The sequence below is a fragment of the Myiozetetes cayanensis genome, unplaced genomic scaffold (genome assembly GCF_022539395.1).
Source record: "Myiozetetes cayanensis isolate MyiCay16 unplaced genomic scaffold, myiCay2020 scf1, whole genome shotgun sequence".
Lineage (NCBI taxonomy): Eukaryota > Metazoa > Chordata > Aves > Passeriformes > Tyrannidae > Myiozetetes > Myiozetetes cayanensis.
The window spans coordinates 118,992,928-119,015,775 of record NW_026086604.1 but is presented as its reverse complement, the minus strand read 5'-3'; the positions used below and the strand labels follow the sequence as shown (position 1 = coordinate 119,015,775).

General features: G+C 38.7%; 1 protein-coding gene across 2 annotated transcripts in view; it reads right to left on the bottom strand.

Annotated features, from left to right (window-relative positions):
- Nucleotides 1-22,848, bottom strand: part of IGF2BP3 (insulin like growth factor 2 mRNA binding protein 3) — a 114,095-nt gene that overhangs the window by 78,567 nt on the left and 12,680 nt on the right. For both annotated transcript variants that reach the window (XM_050329384.1, XM_050329375.1), the window contains one exon: nucleotides 9,929-9,977. In XM_050329384.1, the coding sequence (XP_050185341.1) occupies nucleotides 9,929-9,977 (49 nt within the window). The remainder of the gene's footprint in view (nucleotides 1-9,928; nucleotides 9,978-22,848) is intronic.

Genomic DNA, 22,848 nt, shown 5'->3' with positions numbered 1-22,848 from the left:
CAAAGGTGGCTTACATGACTATACATTAACGTCTCTTCTGACCCAGTGTTGCTGTTTTTATGTTCTTCATGCACAAACTAAGTGGATTAAGAATCATTGAGGCCACTTGAAGTTAACATTTTTCTATTCCTTTGGCTACCATGAACAAGAACTCATACCATTTCTCCTATCACTGCCCAAGGAACAACTCATTTATGCATTTCCTTCAGTTCTTTTCAAGTTATACAACAGGTAAGTCTGAAGTAGCAGTCCCTACTAGTGATGTCTTCTTTCAAGGCAGATAACTGAAATTAGTTCAGAACTTCTCTAAGAGTAGGATAGAAGTAATTAGTTTCTTAATTACATTTATATCACATTAATTTTACAATGCTTGAAGGGCATGCTGCTTATAAAAGCACATAGCTTTACCAGCAGCTTTGTCCATGTCAACAGAAAAGGTATGGACATGTAATTTCATCAGGAATTTTTGGGCTGCACTCCCAGCATCTAAAGCCAGCACTTCAGCAGAAGACCCAACACCAGTACAAACTACTGGTTCCTTATTTCACACAGAAAAATGAGCAACATTCAGGTGTCAGGTAGCATAACTAAGAAAGAGTAAGTTTCCATGTGAAAGACAAAGAAAACTTAGGTCAATAGCTTTGACATAGATAAGTACATTTTTCTTATAAAAGGATATAGGTCTCATTCCATAGGTCAAAAGCATTTTTTGGGATTTTTATTACAACTTGCTAATCTGAGATTGCAAGCTTTCAGAAGCTGAAGTTTTCACCAAGTAGCCCCTCGGCAGTTTGGTTTTTATGCTATTAGAGTACCGCTGGGAAACAAGATCATGCGATTACATGTGAAATGAAGACAGCAAGCAGAATATGAGCCATGTCTGTGTCTTGGTAGCAAATAAGGTCAACAACAAGCTGGCTGTATTAACAGAAGCACAGGCAATGGATGGAGGAAAGTTAATGGATGTTGCATTAAAGGGGATAACTAATCACATATAGATACTTCATCCAGTTCATTCAGTACAAGACACCCATTGAGAACCTGGAATGAAGGGACACCAAGATGGTTGGAGGCTGGAATACCTCTCCATTGAGGAAAGGCTGAGGGAAATGGGCTTGGTGAGCCCAAGAACAGACACCTGTGGGAGGAGCATAGCAGCAGCCTGCCCTAGAGGTCATTGAGAAGACAGACCCAGGCTCTCCCTAGAGATGGGAGAACAGGAGACAATAGGCTTAAGTTGATACAACAGATGTTCTCACCAGGTATAAGGAAAACAATTCTCAGGACAATTAGTTCTTAGAACTGGTCACCCAGAGAGGTTGCATGAACTGCATTCCTAGAGGTTTCCAAGACTAGACAAAACTTTAAGCAATATGGCTTAAATTCAATTGAGTGCTGCTTTGAACAGAAGTTGGACTACAAACCTCCTGAGATCCCTTCCAACCAGAATGGTTTTGTAATTCTAAGAAAAAACACATCACAATGCTGGATAAAGAGGTTGCATCATGAATGAAGTGACTCCTTAAGTAAAACTCATAGCTAAGGGATGCAACATTTTGGCAGCTGAGCCCTTGAACAAAGGCTTTCACTGACACCTTTCTAGAATTACAAATAAAAAGTAAGATTTGGTGGCTGGATTCCAAAAAAGTGTTTTGAACTAAGCAAACTTTGTGTGTCTGTTAAGATTTCTCAAGTTTTGTAGTCACTGTTAGTGACAGGGTAAACAAGTAACTATATTCTTCTAGGTTTGTGAGCAACATGTTTTAACAGTGCCAAGCAACCCCATGGTGACAATACCAAAATTCCTGCACGCTAACAGCTGTTATAAGTATTAGAATATTTCTGAAAACTTAAGGGATTACATGTTGTGCTTTCCTTTATCCAGAAGATCAAAAACCAGTAATGAAAACAGACATTTTCCTCATCTCAGGCACAGGACGATGGAACAAATTTGGATGGGGGGGAGAAGTTTTTAATTAAACAGTTGGACTGAAACATTCCCTTTTTTTTTTTGACCCTTCACTTGGCTATTTCTCCCACTGAATTTTGAAAGGGAAATACGATATAGGGTCATAAATGCAGTCTCCAAAGACAAAGATTCTGCATATCTTAGTTGGAATGGTCAACACTTTTAACACTTAAAATTCACCAGTTCTCTGTGCTTGGACAATCAGAGCCCATCTCAGACAGAAGCAGGTCATACTCCAACATAGATATGTAGACAACACACTGAATCACAGAGCTGTGTGGCTCAGATGAGACAACAGATTCAAAGCCTCAGGTCTAGGCAGAAGCTCCTCTCCACTCCTTGTGTGCCCCCTCCACAGTAGGGTTAACAATATCTCACAAATCATGCCCCAAAACTACACAGCTTGCTTCAGATCACGATCAAAAAGCTGTGGCATTTCACAGGACCTTCTTCAAAAGTTGCTCAGCCAACTCTCCTGCCTCTGCCATACAACTCAAAGTGGTTGTGTGAACAACCACCCAACATTTCCTGCAGCACAGCCCAAAATCTTCTACTTCCTCTTCTTTCAACTTACCACCTTGGCCACCTGGAGGAAGAAGTGCAACTTTCACACCTATAAAGTCTGTCAGTCAAGCCAGCTCTGACCTGGTGAGTCTTCAGATTTCTTTGACCCAGAGTATTAACATTATATCTAGCTCCTGTGTTTGGAAGACCACCTTCTGTATCTTCTAGGTGCTTAGCACAAGAGAGTCCTAAACTCACCTCTAACTTCTCTATTCATTGTTTTAGCTAACACAAGTTTCCTAGAGAAAAAATTGTGTAAACTAATGTGATGTTACTTTTCTAAGCCTACAACTATAATAAAAGAACAGCAAAATATCTTCAGTGGGGATTTCTAGGATATTAACTCTTACATGGGCAGATGTTTGATAAAAGTATCGCCATCAATTGCGTTTAGTACGATCTTGATTTAAATACACACTGAAGCCCAATTCCTAAAGAAAATTAACTTTGCTCATTAGATTTTTCCCTTTTCTATAAAACTGCATGACAACTATCAGCAGTGCTGTAACCAACATACTTGTATGACTAAATCATTCCAAGTGAGAAAATACTCATATTGCACGTTTATCCAAGGGCCTTCACTCCCACACCCTGTCTTTTAAACACCTGCAAGAGGTGTTTATTACTTCACATATACCTGTGAATATCATCCCCTATAATTAAGCCAGGCAATTAAACCCCAGCATAAGCCAGTATGTTGTCTGAAGTACAAAAGTGGGTGGTCTGCCACAGACATGGTCTCTTTGCTATATCAGATTGCCTCACCTGCAGCTAAACCCAGTTAGATGATGGGAAATACGTGCAGCTCAGGCAAAATAGTTAATTCAGAGTGTGCGTCCAAGGTCAGGTAGTAGGAAGGAAAGATGATCATCCTCTCTTTTCTTTTTGGCAGAAGAGGAGTAAAGGCAGCCCCCCACGGTCCTCTGTGTATAGATCCAAGATCAAGAGGAAGCAGTGCCTTTCTGAGCCTCTGCATTGCCCCAGAGGCTGTTCTACCCTCTGTCCTGTAGTTAGGAATGGAAATAAGCAGGTGATCAGCATTCAAACTTTGTTTGATGTGCATAATTCTTGATAAACCTCTCCAGTTTCTCATTATAACAGAATTAATGGGGAAAGGGGAATCTCCCTTCAAAAAGCTTTTCAGACTCTTCCCTACAACAGATTTATCAGGGAATCACTGACAACAGTACAACAGCAGGCAAGAAGTTGACTTTGTGATTACTGTCAGGTAACAGTCATGACCAGCCTACTGTCAAACTAAAGGGCTTTATTTCACAGGGTTTGCAGGGACCATCCCATCTAGTGTAGTATCAGCTTTGTGTTTATTAAACTTGAAGATGGCACAAGGCTGAAATAAAGTTACATTATGCCAAAGGACAAGAGCTCAAAGTGATCTTAAACTACAGAAAGTACTCTGGCAAAGCCTCATGGGCCATTCCCAGGTGACAGACTTAAGAACAATCAATAGCCTAGAAATAAGAGTCCTGAGAAGAGACTAAAAGAACTTAAACTCTCCTCTTAACCCTCCCTAAGCAACATAGGTCTTCAAATATAGAGAAGACTGTTGCAGAGAACAGAAAAACACATTCTGCATTCAGCTGCTGAATAGGACAAGTAGTAATTGGCAAAAAGTACAGCTTAGTGGCTAACGTAGCACACTGTTTTCTGTTTTCTCCTCAAAGATCCCTACCAGATTCCCAGACCTAGCAGGCAGTAACAGATTTGTGCATGCTTAGTGTTCTGCTAGCATTTTTATAGCTATACATTATTTTTATTGCACCACATTAAGCTGGGATTCTTGGAGGATGCTTGAGGTAAAAGATTGTATTTCAATATATTTTAAATGTCTTTACTGTTGATTCACCTTACTTCTAGAATTCTTTTCACTGTAACTCCAGCTCATTCCTCCATTTCCTCTTTACATCTTGGCTTTATGAGAAATATCTATTCTGTATAATCCTAACTTAGTTGCAATAGTTTTATGGGGTTTTTTTCCTTTCTTAAAACCCACAGGTTCTCCACCTATCTTCTTCATATCCTTGGTATTCGAAAATAAGCTGCATCTTAAGCAGGTACCATTCATCAAGATTAGTTTTTACACTGCATCTCTAGTTCAAAGAGCAAACAACCCACCCCACACAGCTTAGCTGTCTTATTTGAAGCAGTGACACAAGCTACTACAGATCCTCAGGACAAACAGTTATGTGTGCTATAAGATTTGCAAACATTTTCTCACAGTCACAGTCAGTCTACATTCTTTTAAAGAAACTGAAAGTTTTCTTACAAAATATGCAGATGGGTGAAGATGGCTCAAAGCTTTCTTGCATTGACAAATCTCAATGCAGAACCTGAAGTCACTTTGTAACTCTGATCCAGAAATCCTTTCCCATTACTACTTCTGCTTGGGGAATCTGAAACATCAGAAGTCACCATAACTACGAGACTTCATTTTTCACTTCCATCAAGAAGTGAGGAAAAGCAAACCCTGTTCAGCAACATCCTTTTGCCTTTGAAAGAGCTAAAACAGACCTTCCTTCCCACACGTTTCTGTCCCCAAAAGCAACCTGCAAGTCTCACAGCAAAGCTAGGAATACACATTCACAGCATTTTTCTTGCTTTCTTTCCTCACACAACAGGTTCACACTTCACAGGCTGGGCTTTTAGTCTACCTTTTTTGTTACCAAGTTCATCGACACTGTCTGTTTATCTGCTCCATCCAAACCAAGAAGGAAATAAGCCCACAGAAGATAAGTAGGAACTCTTCAACAGCTACCTTCCTGCTGAGCCAGCAAGTGCCATTTTTGGCACCATCTGTGTCCTGGAAGTCTGTTCTCTAGTGTTTTATTCACTAAACACTGATAAAATATTTGGAAAGAAAATCTCTTGAGGCATCTTCTAAACTGTAGATGCTAGTTTTAAAATGTTTTAAAAGAAAGAAAAAAAGTGGGTGGTATTGCACACCACAGTTCCTTCTCAGAGAACTTGACTCAAATCCCCATCGTGTTAAATCAGAAACAAACTCCAGGTACTTCAGTTTTAAATCACCACATCTTCCTTCCAGAAGGCATAAAATTTTGTCTTGCAAATACACCTCCAGTGCTGAATACGCACAAGCTAAGAGAGTCCTTGCCATTACAAATTAGGAGTGAAATCAGTATCTTACGGACTGTAGTTCAGGAAAGAGTAATAGAGATCTACTTTCCTGCAGCGACCATAGAGCCAGGGTAGTCGTTTCCAATGAGAAAGAGATGAGACTGGTGTATGTGGAGAATGGAAAAAGGTGGTGTGCCAAATCCTTCACCAGTCATGATTCTTAGGACAAGTCTGGACTTTGTATTGGATGAGTAGGGAAAGACATGGGGAGTGGGGGAGAAAGTGATAACCACATACTATCACTAAAAATGATGCACTAACTGTTTGAGGGTTTGCCTCACAAAAGACTTTGTAACAAGATAAATTTTTTTTTTTAAATAAAATCTGATCATGCATGTGTTCTCCAAATTACTAAATTGATACAATAACCTCTATAGGCAAATTATATGTAAGCACACCAGAAGTGATGATGCTTTTATGGAACATGGTCGCTGACCCAGAGTCCTCAAACGCAGACCGCCCAGTGAAGGAAGGGGGAAGATGCAAATGACCTCTTGGATAAGTAGAGAACATGATCCTGGATAATCCCCTACCAGTCCAGACTCCAAATGCAGTCTGAGGCAAGTTCTAAATTTTCTTAGTTCAGACAGAGTTGCCGCCTTCCCTCCACCTCCTAGCTGGGCAAGGAGTACAAGAGTACCCAACCCACACATACAGGAACCTGCAGAACCTTGCCAAAAATCTTGTGAAGTTCAAATTAATCACCAGACAAGTTTTGTACAAACTTAACCTTGAATGACTTGGAATAAATTAGAATTTTATCTTCTACAGCTGCATTTTTCAAGTGAGCTCTTCAGAATAGCAACCTTGTGGTTTTGTTTCAAAGTAGTAACTCAGCAGATTACAGCAGGTCATTATCTGCCTCTTTTTCCACCACTTAAACCTGAATATGGTCTAAAAGGGTTATCTTACCTTTTTTACTTACACCATGATGTCTGATAAGTACACAGAGGAAACAGCTACAAGTCCAATTGCTATGGCTGGTTTTAAGAGTCACTATTTTGTTCAGTAACTTCAAACTATGTGAAGGAGAACACTAACCGGAATATTTTTCTCAAAAAAAGGCAACCAGAAAAGCAAATAACTAATTTGAATTTATGTATTAGTCTTGCTAATAAATGCTTATTACTCTGTGGCCATTTACACCACTGTTTCCCAATCTATATGGAATAACTACGGGTCAAGTATCCTACCACATAAGTTTTCAGAATACCCACTTACTTCTGAGGGGAAGTAAAAGATTCCTTATCACTAAAGTTCAGTGTTTTCTCTCTTCTGTGCTACTAAAGGCACTAGATTTTACTAAATAGGCATGCCTGTCTCTTACAAAGATAAGAGAGTACACCAGTGGAACAGTTTCAAGGTTTTCACCAGAAACTAATTTACTCCAGCATTTCATGAATCTCAAAAGGCAGCTTCCACCTGCACTGAGAACAAAGGACCTGTATTAATAATGGGGCACCTTCCTCAGCTGATGCATCTCAAAACATTCTCAATTCAAATTAAGCTTTAATATTCCCTGAAATTTTTTTCTGGTTTAGAAAACCAGGAGGCAGAACTATTATCTGTGGTGCTCAGGAGTGGGAGCTACTACCAAATTCTGTTACACTTCACACTACAAGCACTTCAGTTACATTCCTGTGGGACCAGCACATCCCTACCACGCTTCCAGATCTGCTTTCTCCAAACCTGACAAACTGCACTTGAGAACATTATGGATGCCTTCCTTATTATAAGAGCACTTTGTGGGTGGGTTTTTTTCATAAGCCAAGGACCATCCATCTCTGTGCACAGAGATGCTCACTGGGTCCCAGTCCCACATGGCTCAAGGCATGCAGGTACCACTGTGTGACACACTGGCAACAAGAACAGCTGTGGAGCACTGAACTAGAGGCATGCACTGACTGCTAGGGACACTCCCGTGGACTTCCCATGGAAAAAGGTGGTTTCTATAAAGACCAAAATCAAAACAAGACAATTACCTCAACTTTTGCAAAGGATGATACTGTAACCTTACTAAGAGTGGCTATACTAAGGGAGGAAACTTCACAAGAACAATAATCTTCACCTATCTCTATGTTACAGTAAAAGGAAAGGTGTTGCAGGGTACTGTGTTTTGCATTTCAATATTGAACACACATGAGGGCTCACAGATTAGCTAACCTAGGGACCTCTTTCATCAGTTGCTTTTTGGTTTGGTTTTAAGGATTTCACATCCGTTAGAAGTCAGTCTTGATTCAAGAAATTAACAAAGAAGTGATGAGGCAAGAAAACTGGCACAGAGGGACTATAAGACACCATTTAAGTAAAATCACTCCAGCTGACACACATGTACACTAACACACCATCCCCTCAGAAAATATTCTGCAAGAACATTGCTTCAATATAAATACCTCTCTGTATCTATAAACTTCTACTCTCCCTACCAAGACTTGTTTTAAGGAAGAATCAAAAGCTTGCTTACAGAGCTCAAAGGAAGTTTTTTCAAGGATTTTAGCATCAACAAAAGATACCATAGCCCAAGGTAAACTGACATAAGACAATTCCCTGATGAATTTAATCACCAGTTGTTGTATTTCATCATCAGCACTGTTTTGTGAATATACAAATCTTACCTGCTTAAGTGCAGAGGTGCCAGACCACCAGCACTTACAAAACTTTTAGAAAGTTAGTGGACAAACTGTACTTGGCAAGCAGCCCTGATGTTGCAAGGGAATCAAAAAGTATTGTAGAAGTTTTCAGGTCTCAAAATTTTGTACTGAAAGGATCAGGTCTTTACAAGTAACTTGAGGACAACTAGGCAAGACTGAGATTATGTTAATAGGGACAATTTTAACTCTTCCTTGGGAGTGTTAGGAAGATACAATGTTTTAAAAAGGTAGGCAGAGAGAACATCTCTCTGAGACCAGATGTCACCGCAGAAACTGCAACAAATAATTTGAAAAATCAGGAAATAGATAGGAAACAGGGTAGGTATCTGTAATACACAAGCAGAATTAGCCACAAATGTGTAATGAGGCATAAGCAGGTAGAAGCATTTTTTAGTACTCTGCTCAACAGTGCTTACATCCCTGTTTATTCACATCTCTGAACTGTATGCCTCCGCTCTGATACTGTTCCTACACAAAATCCTCAGAGGAATTTGGTACCAAAAAATAAGTTAGCTTTCAAATTAGTCACTCTCAACCATTTCTATAACTACTCTTCCCAGAAGCTTGACAAAAAAAATATTTATGGATTTGAAAAAAAAGGTATTGGGTGGATACCGTTCAGCAGAGGGGTGCGCAAGGTTTGGGAAATGCAGAGGAAAAGCTTAGACAGTCAGTAGACACCAGAAAGGCAGGTTGAAGCAATGAGAGGCAATGTGGGCTGGAACCTTACAGAAACCCTGTAGTTTGACAGCCTAGGTTAAACAGACCAATGCCTTCATTTTTCTTCAAAGCTAAAGAGCAATCAAGCAGTGCAAACAAAGAAGTTGCTACAGATGGAAAGTTAAATGAAGGCAGACCAAATCTGCTGGAGAACTGCTACCAGAGCTGTATCCTCACACCCTCCACCCTCTAATCTCCCTCAGGCAAAAGGATGACTTATCACTAATAAAACATGAAAACAACATTTTAAACACACATACACAGTAGAAAAAAGAAAACAAATCTGTTCTTATGGTAGTCCATCTACTGTAAAAATTAGAATACTATTAGTGAAGTGCAGCAACTATACGCTATACTGATGATAGGCAATAACCATAATAGCACAAACGAGCAATTTGCCAAAATGCCACCACTATAGAGGAGCTAGGAAAACACAAAAACAAAAATCCACCACCCAAAAAAAAAAAAAAAAAAAAAAAAAAAAAGAAAAAAGAAAATCAGCATTAAGTTTCCGCCAAGTATTTAAATATGAACTTGTTTTAAGTTTATTGAACTCATACACCAAACATCAGGTCCAAAACGGACAAGCTTTCAGTCAAAGAGAGTGAGTGCGTCAGGAAGTCAGCATTCACCAAAGAATCCATTTCAACATTTTTTATGGTTAGCTTGGAGAGCAGAAATGAAGGCAGTTATCTGAATTGCTTAGAAGGCTCTATTGTTCCCTCTTCCAAAGGATTTTTCCCCAGAACAGAATGGGTGGTGTGTGCAAAGCAACTAAAAGGTGGGGGAAGGGGAAAAGTACTGTGGGATAAAGAGAGAAACACAAACAGTTTTTAAGCGAAGATATAATTTTTTTTAAGTAATTTCCTACCTCCCACTGCAAGTGAGGCGGGATATTCCTGATCTGAAGCTTCCGACTCCTGCAGATAAATTAAAGAAAATAGTATTTTTAAAAATAATTTTAAAAAAATAAATTAAAAAAAAAACCACAAAAACAAAGAAAACATCATTGCAAGACTATACATAGCAGTGTCATATATTTAAGCATCTGTCATACTAAGAGGGGCAAAACCAAATACACAACTCAAAAAAACCCAACAGATCGCCGAGGGGGGAATGTCAGGTCAAAACCATTTCAAGTCCAAAGAGCTGTTACAGAAATACTTGTTACACATTTGACAGCTGTTACATTTCATGAAGTCTCCACTTTTCTTGGAGACTATATTTCTATTTCAGCTTTAAGGCCTTCAGTATCTAATTCCCTCTGTTATAAATGGGTGTGATAATCCCATATATTTGTGCTGGGTTCTCCTTCACACACTTTAAGAATTTTTTTGTTATTTTGTTTTGTGAATCTGCCAGGAAAATACTTCAGGATTACAAATTTGAATTAATACATTTGCTTTGATATTAGATTAACAAAAAGTTTAATGATGGACTATTTTCCAACATTTACATGACTAACATTCTTCCTCCCTGATTGGGAGGAGAGGGTAAGAGTCTAGTAAATTCCTTGTATTTTTACCCCAAATTTACATCAGTTTTCACTTATCTAGTAAACAAAACATTCACTTTGAAGTGCTACTGCAAAGCCTGGCAGTGTGCTGGCTGCCTTCACAGCCAAGTCCTTTGTCTCGTCCCTTCCCCCAAAGTGAGAGAACAAATAGATGCCGGAGATGCCACAAAACCCTTGGGATTTACAAGAATGTGTAGATTAACACAGTTTCGGCTGGGCTCAGGTAGGGTGAGCTAGTAGGGTCTGCCTGCCCATCCTGGGAAGCTCTGGGGACAGGAGAGGAGACAGAGAAAAGTCTAGTTTAGAAGGTCTTGGTTACATTTTGGTTCACCAAAGCAGCTAAATAAGTGTCTTGTATCCAAATAGTTTTACTTCACGTTTTAATTGCTCAATACTGACCTCTCACAGAAAAAAAAATGTTTCACACTTTAAGGACTTTTTGTAACAAACTTACACAGGCCAGTTAAGTCCTGCAGCAAAACAAGTTTTAGAGGTGTTCTCATCTAGCGGTAAAAACAAAAGCTTTCCTTTTCCCCTCAAATCCTTTTAAAATACACTCCTTTCCCTAATACCACCACCTACCCAGGCCTGCAGTGAGTGTTTTACATCTTGAAATGCTCTTCTCAACAGGCTTTATCCAAGGCACAGCCGGAGGTTACAGCACAAAGCCACCTTGCCCAAAGAGCTCCTCATGTGGCAGTATCAACCCCCAACACTACAGCAACCATGAGATCAAGCCACAAGTGTGCTTTTTTGCCAGAAAAGATGAACACCTCTAGGTCGTGCAGCATTTCTCAGCTGTTTTCACTCCCTCTCAAGCAAGTAGGAGCACATTTCAGCATTTGATCATATAAATAGGCAAGGAAGGGAGAACAAAAACCCAAACCACACACAACCCCATTTTAAGGTTTCGTTTTCAATAAAGCAAGGAAAGTCCGGAGCTGCTTCACTGAGAGCAGAAAGTTTCCTTGAAGTCTGCAAGGTTTTCCTTAAACTCAGCTAGCAATAATGCTACAAAACAGTTGCCCTGAAGTGGTGATATACTTCTCTGAAATACCAAAATAATCTCACACAGCAACCTGAAACTTCAAGTTGGGTCCTAAAGTAGAACATAAAAGGGGTTGTTCATTCAATATTAGAAATACTGGGAAATTTTAATACAGCAAAACCCCAAACCACAAAACTGGCAGCTAATATGCTATTCAACGCACTTCAAACAGTGCTGTGCCATTCCTCTCTCACACTTGTAGATTCAAATTGAAATTCATGAGTTTCACAGCAAGGAGTGCCACTCACAGAAGGATCCACCAAGCCCAGCAGCCCTGCCTGCCACCACACCAACAACAGGTCTCACCCCAGCTCCACACCAAGTCTGGCCACAAATGCTCACACTGAGCTGTGTATATCCACTGGTGAGAAAGGGAGGGCAGAAAAGTCCCTTCCAGAAGCACTTATGTATGTTTTCCTTCTGAAATTAAAGGTGAGGTGGTAGCTGTGTGAAACCTGTATGTCTTCTCTACTGTCCAATACCTGAAAGATGGACCAAAAAAGTCATCTCTACTTTTACTCATCTCTTGTTGAGGACTAACACAAGGTTTGGAGGTGTTTTTTCCTTCCCATGTGACTTCAAGGGCCTGAAAAGTTCAATGCAATTTAGAACTTCTGCCAGCCAACAGAAATAACTTGGACATCCTGAAAAGGAGGACTAAGGGAGATGAGCAAAGAAGAAATGCCACCTTAAAATTACCAGTTCCTTTACCACATTCATAAACAGTCAAAGGAAATGGCAAGCCAAGTACAAAACGGGTACAGTCCTGCTGTGCACCTCAATTTATGGCAATAGTGAGACACCTATTGTACAAAACTGAAAGGTCACTTCAAAAATACAAGACTAGTTTGTACACACCATTTAATTTGGAACTATTTATACCTTCATCAGTTTCTTAGCTGCAAGTAATTTTAACTTGTCACCCAGGGCACAACTTTGAAATCTGGTGTTTACTGATGCATGTAAAAATGTATTCTTCTACATTATTTCTGTATCACACTTAGCAATAAGGAAAATATATAAATGAATAAAGCTTTGCATGGCCAAGAGAAGAATCACGTAGAACCAGTGTAAGATAGAAGGTCATAGACAGCTTTGAGATTTCCCCATTTCAGCCACTATTAGCCCCTGTTAAAAAAGACATCTAAATATATCCCTTAAAATTACCTAGAAATACACCAAGTTTGTAACCCCTTTCCCCCTCTGCCCTTCTCCACACACAGAAAGAATAACTAGAAGTGACCAAAGTGGTTTTGTTTTGTTCCCAGGACCAGAACGAGCACTGAACGAGCAGCGAGCAGATGGAGACAGAATCTCCCACATGCTGCGATAACCTGCAGCTCCTCCTCAGAGATCGCTCCCTCCCGTCCTTTTCCTGCACTTCGGCAGCCTCGTACATCTCCTCGCTGCGAGGCAACACGAGTGGTTTTGCAGGCACTCTATTGCTTGCATGTGAGCACACAGAAAATCAGCTCTCAACTTCAGGAAAAATCCCAAGCCAAACGTGAGCGTATAGCAACGAGTAAGGGACAAAGCTGGGTCCTGACTGAATTTACCAGAGCAGCAACAGCTTCCACGAGGGTGGGTTCTGATTTCAGAAAGCACACTTTTGCACATGGTCAAAACCCCACACAATAGGTGGGGAAAGAAAAAGTATGGAAGCATCTTCCTGGAAATACACTCCCATCTCAGACACTGTCAGCTCTTTTAGGATGCTTCCGTCTTCCTCATGACACAGTTTTCTTAGCTAAGTATGGTTTATGCAGAGATCCTACAGCTATCCCAGCCTGACAGCAGACCCCTACAGAGGGTTTTGTTATGTTCTGTCTTGAAGTAATCTCAAGTTTTGTTACTCTACAACTACTTGCAGTCACACTAAGTGCATAAAATAAGAAATAGTCCTCTCTCATCCCCTGACAGTATTTTATTACAATCGTTGCATTTAAAATATAGCTCACCTAGTCTTAATAAATCCTTAGTAAAACACTACCAGCATCTCTCAGTGTAACTCACACAAGCCTTGTGTGTGCAGTTTTTCCAGTTTAAGCAGATTTCTTAGTTCGTTTCTCCTATTCTGAATAGGCATTGCAAATAGATGTCAACTGAAAAAAACTCTGGGCAAATTATGTTTGTGCTCTGTATCATATGAAGGTTTTTGAAAGCTACCTATGTTCACAGCATGTGAACAGGTGTTCCCATTCATTTATCTTTTTCAAAGATATCCAAAACACCTTTAATTGGGCAAGAAGAAAACAGGCTTCTCTGGTTTCTGTGTGAGGTTAGTCCATAAGCAATTGTTTGGCAATAATTTACTTTTCATAAAGGGAATTGCACACATTCTAATTTAAGGAATTGCACACATTGCAATTCTTCTTTTCAGGTACTATCCAGGTAACAGGATTCAGTTACTTTAAGCCACTGCTGAGGACCATATGCCAACGTATTTATTCTGGGGATGCTGAGACATGGAGCCTTGTGTTTGGGGCACACGAGTATCTCTACAACACTGAAAATAGGTAAAACAAAAAGCCATTATTGTGCCCCTTCACAAAGAAAGCAGCATATTTGTGCTACACGTGTGCACAGAGACAGAAAGAGTAAAGTACCACAAAGATGGATAATTTACTAAAAGCCATCTTAGTGATCTCTGGAGGGGTAATCTCTCTTACTTAAATACAGAGAACAAACATATGAACAGGGACACCCAGTGCTCCCAACCCACAAGAACCCTCTACACATATGAAACAATATTAGACATGTCTTAGGAAAAAGGTGGTGGGTGAAAGGAGTAAGAAAAGCCATAATTTAGCATTTTATTTCTTTTATATATACTTTTCTTCTTTCTCTACCCTCACTATATACATCACTTTTTTCCTTCAACATATCAAGTTCCTCTTGAGTTAAAAGGGTCTCTAAATTGTCTATTTTTGCATCCTTGTATTAAATAACATCTCACTATACACTTTCACTAATAGAATCTCACTGTATGCTTTATGTGACACTTAGCAAAGGCAAATCACATCAGATCCACACATCGCCCTAAGGGAAAATAATTTTAAATAACAGAGAATAGACAATTACAAAGCAAAGAACAATGAAGTATCATGCTTTTGCTCACAGTCCAAAATTTTTTGTATCTCATAGGTGTGTCAAAATCTGACTATTTCACAGGGAAACATAAGTATCAAAGTGACTGCACTTCCACACAGTTGTAACTACACTCTTACCAGACCAGATACCTCCTCCAGATACCTGCTGCCTCCTGCTCAAGTCCCATTTCTCAACAATAACACCACTTAATGGACTCTTACTTCAGCAGCCATATCAACTACGCACAACCCTAATGCCTTCAACCCACAAAGCACAAACGTACTCCTTTTAAACAAGAGCCTATGGAAAAAGAGTTAAACATGTTTGAAAGGAGATCAAGTGAACATTGACAATGTTAGTTCATTCAACTGTTTGAACTCAATACCTATGGGATAGAGAGTAAATGGTCTCCCTTTTCCACTCTAAGGAACGTGCAAAGAGCAAGCGCTTATTCATTTCATCCATTCTCGGTAGGTACTGCTACGCTGGTTACCTGGAAAAAGTCTTGGCGCCTCACACCAACGGCACAGATGCAGAGTATGCCAATACCCACCAGCACCCAGTGCTGGTACACTCCCCAGTGCCGTCTCCCAGTTCGTGGTCCTCAGCTCTGACAGTTACATGTGATGCCGCTGCAAACCCACTCACTGAAACAACCATTTTTCTCCCTGAGCTACAAAGAGCTGCATGAAGACAAAAATAAGTCAGTTCTCAGGTTTACTTCACTGAGAACTCAAACTGAACATAGACAGCTGGAGATGAAATATTAAAAAAAAATAAATAAATAAAAAAACACAACCACACAGTAAAAAAAGCCCTTCTGTGAACTGTGGCTAATGCCACATGGCAAGAAATAAGTTCTGTATAAGAAGTCCTGACTGGAACAGCCATAGAAGCAAAGTTAGCAACTCCTATAGCCAAATGGAAAACTGTTGGCAATCAACTAATTTTATAAGGGAAAGGGAAGAGGTGTCTTACTGTTTACTCTGCAGCCAGTAAAATAAAAACAGGCAAGAAAAAATACACAGAAAAGCTACCCCCCCAAAGAGTTCATTAGTTTCTCCCCCACAGGTTGCTTCAAGTAGCTGATGTTTGGTCACAACAGAGTGAATCAGTGTTTTTAATGCTCTTCTAGTGGGAAGAAAAAGGAAAAAGGGCAGGTTTACAGGACAAAATAAATAATCCTTAACTATCAATTCATATCAGTGTGGTTGGGGAAAAAAGCAGCAGTAGCTTTTTAGTTACAAGGTGAGGGAAGGGTGTTCTTGTTTTCTTCATGGTAAATGGAGGTGACAATACACATTGAGCCACTAGAATGACCTGTCCTGCAAGAGGTGCTGCAGTCTCTCCCTCCCCCCTGACTTCACACTAAAACTCTGTGTGTTTAAGCAGTCATTTAACTGTTTTTACGCTGTTCACATTTGATTCCTGAAAGTACCTAACAAACAGCAATAAGTCCATTGACTGGAAGCTGGTTTACCAGAAGCATTGACTGAGGAGAGACCTCACTGCAGTTACAACTTCCTTGTGAGGGGAAGAGGAGGGGTAGGCACTGATCTCTTCTCTGTGGTGAGCAGTGACAGGACCCAAGGGAATGGCCAGGGGAGGTTTAGTTTGGATATTAGAAAGAGGTTCTTCACCCAGAGGGTGGGTGGAAACTGCAACAGGTTCCCCGGGGAAGTGGTCACAGCATTAAGCCTGACAGAGTCCAAGAAGCATTTGGACGATCCTCTCAAGGCACATGGTGTGACTTTTGGGAGTGGTCCTCCAGGATCAGGAGTTAGACTCTATGATCCTTGTGGGTCCCTCCCAATTAAGCATATTCTGTGAAATAAAGCCTATTGAATGCTCATTCTAAGCCATCTTTTTATACGTAAAATTTTACATGTATATACACATGCAATTATATATCTCAATTTGCTTTTTCCTGACAAGTAATTCTGATAAATAGAAAACCAAAGGATCACACTTCCTACCTAAAAAGAAGGTATTCTGAATTTCTTTCAAAAACCAACTCAGTTTCAGTCAAGTGAAAAACAGAAGTGTTTATATCACTCCTATTAAAAGGTAATTAATTTCTAGTATATTACAAGGCACAGTTACTATATTTTATTAAATCAAGCCATGAGTTTGCAAAACAGTTCATCTTGATGAACTTACCTTACAGAAGAAAGGAGAATGGTTTCAAATACTGACTTATTAAGAAACATCATCACTTTTTATTTCTACACATTGATCTGGACAGCAGAATACTTGAAGAGGAAATGTTATTGCTCCAATTTCAGACCCAATTCAGCAATTCAAGCAGACAAAGCTTGGCTAAGCCACAGGCAAACTGCAGCAATACTTCTCTTTGTGTTGACTCATTATTTAATCCCAGACCCAGATTTAAAAGCACTCGGTACTACCACTCAGGGTAAGGATTTTCCACAAAATTTAGACAATTTTTTTCTCAAAGCTCGTGCAAGACATGACAGTTGGCTCCTAACTACACTGTTTCCCTTTCATCTTGCGCATACAAACTCACCAAAGCGGCCGCTTTGGAGAGGTGCATTATCTCAGCATTCAGGACGAAAATACTACTCTTGGATTACCTCACAGATCCCTCTGTGCTGATGATCAAATTTCCTACCAGTGCCTGCGAAAGATCAAGTTTATTTACTATTTTTCACCAGGATGAACAATCAGAAAGCCATCTGTGGGGCCAGTACAACCACACAGCTCCTCTCCCTAAAGCCACCAGCTAAACAGCTGGGCAGAGAGCTGCACTCTCCTTGCAGGATTAACTTGAATACCCTGAAAGAGACTGTGTATTTGTGGACAGGCTGATAGCTCAAGAAGCACAATCAGAAGATTTATACTGACACATCCAAGTTCTTATGTTTATGGGGATTAGCTGGATAGTAGGCTTTCACCTGTTACCATTTGCTTTGGAATTTTAGCTCGACGATTCTTCACATGTCTAATTAGACTAAAAGCTTATATTCATTATTTGTAAATTCCCTTGAGTGGACCATAAAGGCATTTTAAGAAGAAAATTCTAAAGATTCTGCCATTACCATATTAATGTTGAACTTCTTGTTTTAAAAAAACCTTTCATTTTCCAGGTGTTGTTAATGAGGGAAGGCTGTCAAGTTTCTTTTAAATTAAAGAATTAAGCATTACTTTAAATTTAATGGGAAGCTCTAGTGTCCTTTAGAAAAATGGGTCTATCTTTGTGGCTTGTGGTATTTAAAGCCTCTTCTCCTATGCCAAAACTCTTTGGAGAAACTGGAATTTTGGGGTTTTTATTGGGTTGATTTTGGTTCCTTCCGCTCTGTTTGATGGGAGGTGGGGGTATGTGTGTTTTTTCTAAATGCTACATTTTCTCTTTCCCTCCTCCTCTGAGCAGGGGTCTCTATTCCTTAAACAAGTGTACTACAGAGCTGATTTTGTTGACCAAATTTTTTCAAGCTATGGTCACTTGCCATTTATTCTCTCACCCTACCACTAACTTGTAATTACCTGGGATGTGGATAAGAGTGAAAACACTAAAGAGTTATATGAAAGACTGAAAATAACACTTTTAAATGCAAAAGTACTTCTAATCATGGAAAAAAAAATTGTCTGCTTAATATCCTAACCAGTGTAAACTACTAATCCTTTAATGATGAGGCACACTCCTCTTTTATCTCTCCTCCTCACCTCTCCTCTCCTTCAGCCACCAAAATAGGTAAAGGCTTCTTCTCTCTCATTACATTTTTTCCCAGTGCCCACAGGGGCTGCTGCTTGAAGCAATACTCCCATTATGAACTGTGAAAGTTTACATCAGCTGTAAGCAGCAGCTCCAGACTGAAACTTGCATACAATGAGCCCCTCCAATACATGACCAAGCTAAGGGATGGGGAGCAGTAGATTAAAGAAAAAAAAAAAAAAATCCTTTTCTGTTCTCTCTCACCCCCCTCTTTTTTTTTTTTTTTTTTTTTTAAATCTCCAATGAATTCAGCTCCTTTTAAAGAGCCCAAGGAGGAGAAAGAAATGGTGTCAATAAGATACAGTCATTTCTGAAGCAAAAGAGGGTACCAAGACTGCAGTAATTAAAAGCCAACATGGTACTTTGTTCTAAGCAGCTGCTGGATACACCCTCACAGTGTTTTTATTTTGCACATCTTCTCTACTACCATTTCTTACTCCACAGAAGTTTACAAACCACCTAGAAACCTGATGGAAATAAGTGACACAGATATCACGTACTGTGTAAAATTTTGGCAACATTTTTTTGGTATGGGAGGTATGGCACCAAATTAGATCTTACCTAACAATAACTCAGTGATTCACCCTTCTCAGACTGAAATATCTAAATAAAATTAGCAGCACTCGTACACAAACTCAGTAGCCACCATGCTGCTGAGACCAACTGCTCAACCACGAGCCTGTGTTTGCAGAGAACATCGGAAATGCTTTCCAGATTCCTTACACCACAGCGATAGACAGGGAGTCGAACCTATTTTAGTCTCTTTCAGGTCATGCTCAAGTGAAGCTAAGGTTGTTCGTACTCAATTTGAGTTCACTGTATGCTCCAGATTAAAAAAATTCAGTTCTGGTTTGGGGGGCTAGAGGGGAAGCAAAATAGCAAGAGTTGCTTTTCTTTTGCAGCGTGTAGTTGCAAGACCTCTGTTACACAGTCTCAGTAAGCAGGGAACTTCCATTTGCTACCTTTTTTCCTTTTTTTTTTTTTTTTTTTTGCTATTAAATATCCAATTTAAAACATTCAGGATGGGAACCAGCTACTTCAGAACTTTAACTCAGCATGGCATTAGGGTAGTTCAGGGACTCATCCCACTTCTCCACTGCCTCGCTGTTTCACCCCACACAGACTTTTTAAAGACAAGACTATTTGCTGCCTCTCTCAGGCTACTTCACAAAAACTGACACAAACTGATGTCCAGTTCCTAAAATTATCTCAGTAAATGAAAATTCCTGTGGGGTTTGGGAAATGAAAACACTGAAACACTAGCACTGCTGAAAACGCCATCTAATTTCAAAAAGCTTATATGCTATAAGTAGAATAAATGAAAAATCTTTGCTAGTCTAATTTTAAGTGTATATGTAAACTTCAGCTACCAGACAGGCTCTCCAACATTTTCAAGACTCTTCCATGATATAAAAGAACATCAGCAGGGGTAACCTACTTCATTTAGGCAACTGTCTATATAACAGTATCTAAAAACATGAATAATCTTGGTGCTTAAAAGAGCAAGATAAACTAGAAGATAAACTAAAAAGATACACTAAAAGCAGAATTAACAGAAGCACAGAGTAAATAAATGCTTTCAAATGTACAGCCACAGTTTCCAGGCTCTTGCCAGTGTGTAGAGCCACTGAAAGAATGCAGAGTGTGTGTGTGCACGTGCATGCATGGCTTTCACTCTGCATCTATCCTGACTGAAACTTCCATTTTTATTACTGTTTTTCAGGAATATGTATATTACTCAATTTTGCAAGAGGACATCTTATACTGACATGATAATTGAACATTTCAAAGATATACTATGCTCCTCAACTGATATTTCAGGGAAGCCTAACAAAGACCTGCAGTTAACTTGCTCACATGACAATTTCTTTTTAATTAAAAAATATTTTCTACCTTGCAATCTCAAGACAAGTCAAGAAAAAAATTAAAATACTGGAAAGACAAATAATTTCTTTCAAATCTTCTAGACCACACTAACAGGTATAGAGTGGAATACTTTACCAGTTTTACAGCAGAGATATCAAGTCCATTGTACATTTCCTATTATCTTTGCTTTAAAATAAATAATTTCTTACATTTGAATAGCTTCAGTACAATAACTCTTTCACACACAAGTTTAAAATAGAACAGAAACTTTCAAAGTATAAACTGATGCACATTATAGCTAAGACTGCACAGACACCAATTTTCACTTTGATGCTCTAGTATTTCACTAGTACACTTTGTTGAACTGATTGAATACCAACAAGAAGAAAGAGCACTCAAATGCTGGCCCTTACTAATGGCAATTCCACGTGGCCTTAAACTGATTAAGTGACCTAAATCAGATGAGATATAACACCTTCACTGGAGGAGTGCTAGAACATGTGGGTTTTGTACTGTCACCACCAAATAGTTTCCCTTCCTTTCTCTTGCGCTATCAAAATCCAAAAGTCACCGAATGTGAATACTCTGCTTTGTCATTTTTATGCTGAATATCACTAGATGCAGAGATTTTTAAAAAGTGACACTGCTTTTTCTGTAATTAAGTTACTTGCAAAGAGAAACAAATTCAGTTTATGGTTTCCAGACATTATTTTCAATTTCTTTTTACTAATTTTCTCTGAAGAATTACCACCCCCAAAATTAAATCATACTTAATTACACAAAAACCTGCATGGAGAGAACACTTCACAGCTGTGATTTCAGCTAATAGTTACCTGTTATTTAGAAGAACTGCACATTCTCTCAAAAAAAAATTTGTCCCTTTGAAGTATAGAATGAAGTATAGAATGCACCCTCTTTCAGCTGGTATGTAAAAACCAAATAATATCCACACTTTGCACAAGTTTTCTGTTTTAAGGTTTGATCTAAAGACTGGTTACTAAAAAAAAAAAATAATTTAAAAACAACCGTGCAAACTTGTCTTTTTTTTTTTTTTTTTTTTTGCTTTTAGAGCAACAATTTGGTCAGGGTAAGTAAACCTATACTCGTAATCCACATGCACAGCAAATAATTTGTACTGACACAAGCATCACAGTTTGTGTGTAAAGAGTCTTTTGCAATTTTTTATATTTACTTAATAGAAATACTGTTAATTATCTCTTTCATTAAACTTCATTTTTAAGAATTACCAAAACAATCTTCTGTGCTTTTGTCATAGCAGCTTTGATTAGTGCACACAGGCTTACATAGTATAATATATGAAAGCAATCCCTGAGCTTTCATACCAGGGCTTGACTAAAGCCTTAGAGTATCATTTCATTCTGTTCAACTGGAAAAGTCAACAACTAAAATGCAATTGTTCACTGACTTAAAAATTATGCAATATTTCAATTCTACAATTTCTTTCAAAGGCAAGTTATACTGAAAAATTGCTTATATACAAGAGGTGTAAGTATTTTCTTTAGCAACCCTTACAGATAATATTTAATAATTTCCCCCACTTCAGTAATACTATTAAAAAATCTACCCTGACTTTGAGTAGTGACATATAAAGCAATTACAGGATAGACATTATCACCTTTTAAAAAACTTCATTATTTTTCGTTTTTCACCAAAAGCAGAATACAGAGCATGCTTTGAGGATGAAGATCACAGCAAGCATTAACTTTTTCACTGTCACTGTAGATTTGAATACACTGCCATGACCAGGGAACAAAAAACAGAGTTTACATTTCTGCACTGGTAACCACAATCTTTACGTAGCACTTAATATTGACACTATCTTAGTTCACTTTGTATTAAACTGAACAAAATTGTAAATTTGGATCAGGTAGTTTCAATGCAGAGAAAAGTCCTATATCATGTTACAGCTAACCAGTTGAAACATAAGTATAATGTACAAGTTAATCATCATTAATGTCAAGATTATTTGCATTTAGTGACTTGCAGTTTTCAAAGGCATAGCATTTTGCTGCATATTTAAATCCAGATTAGGAACAAAGTTCATATGAATGATGATGATAATTTTGACCAAGTTTAATAAATTATTTAGTAGATAATTACTTCAAATTTAGTTTGTATACAGATGTTCAAGCTTATTATCACACCAAGGCAGTAATTACTATCTTATTTTTACAATCATACAGTACTGATTTATAAACAGAGATACCTAAATTAGGTGGTACTTGCTCCCACTAGTAGATCAAGTTGCTTTTACCTGAGACCACAGCTTAGTATAGTTTAAATACACCTTTCAAAGCTTTTAAATTCAGCTGTTCCATCTGTATACAGATATGACCAACAACTGAGGATTTTAAAAAAGACCTGGAGAAAGCTAAAATAGTAAGTTAAAAAAAAAAAGCTTAAGGGCCTACAATGCTATAAAATTCACCCACAGTTACAAGTCACCCTTCTTTAGGGATTACTAACCATTTTTTCCTAGAACTACTAAGTATATCTTCTTCACTCATCTACCCCACA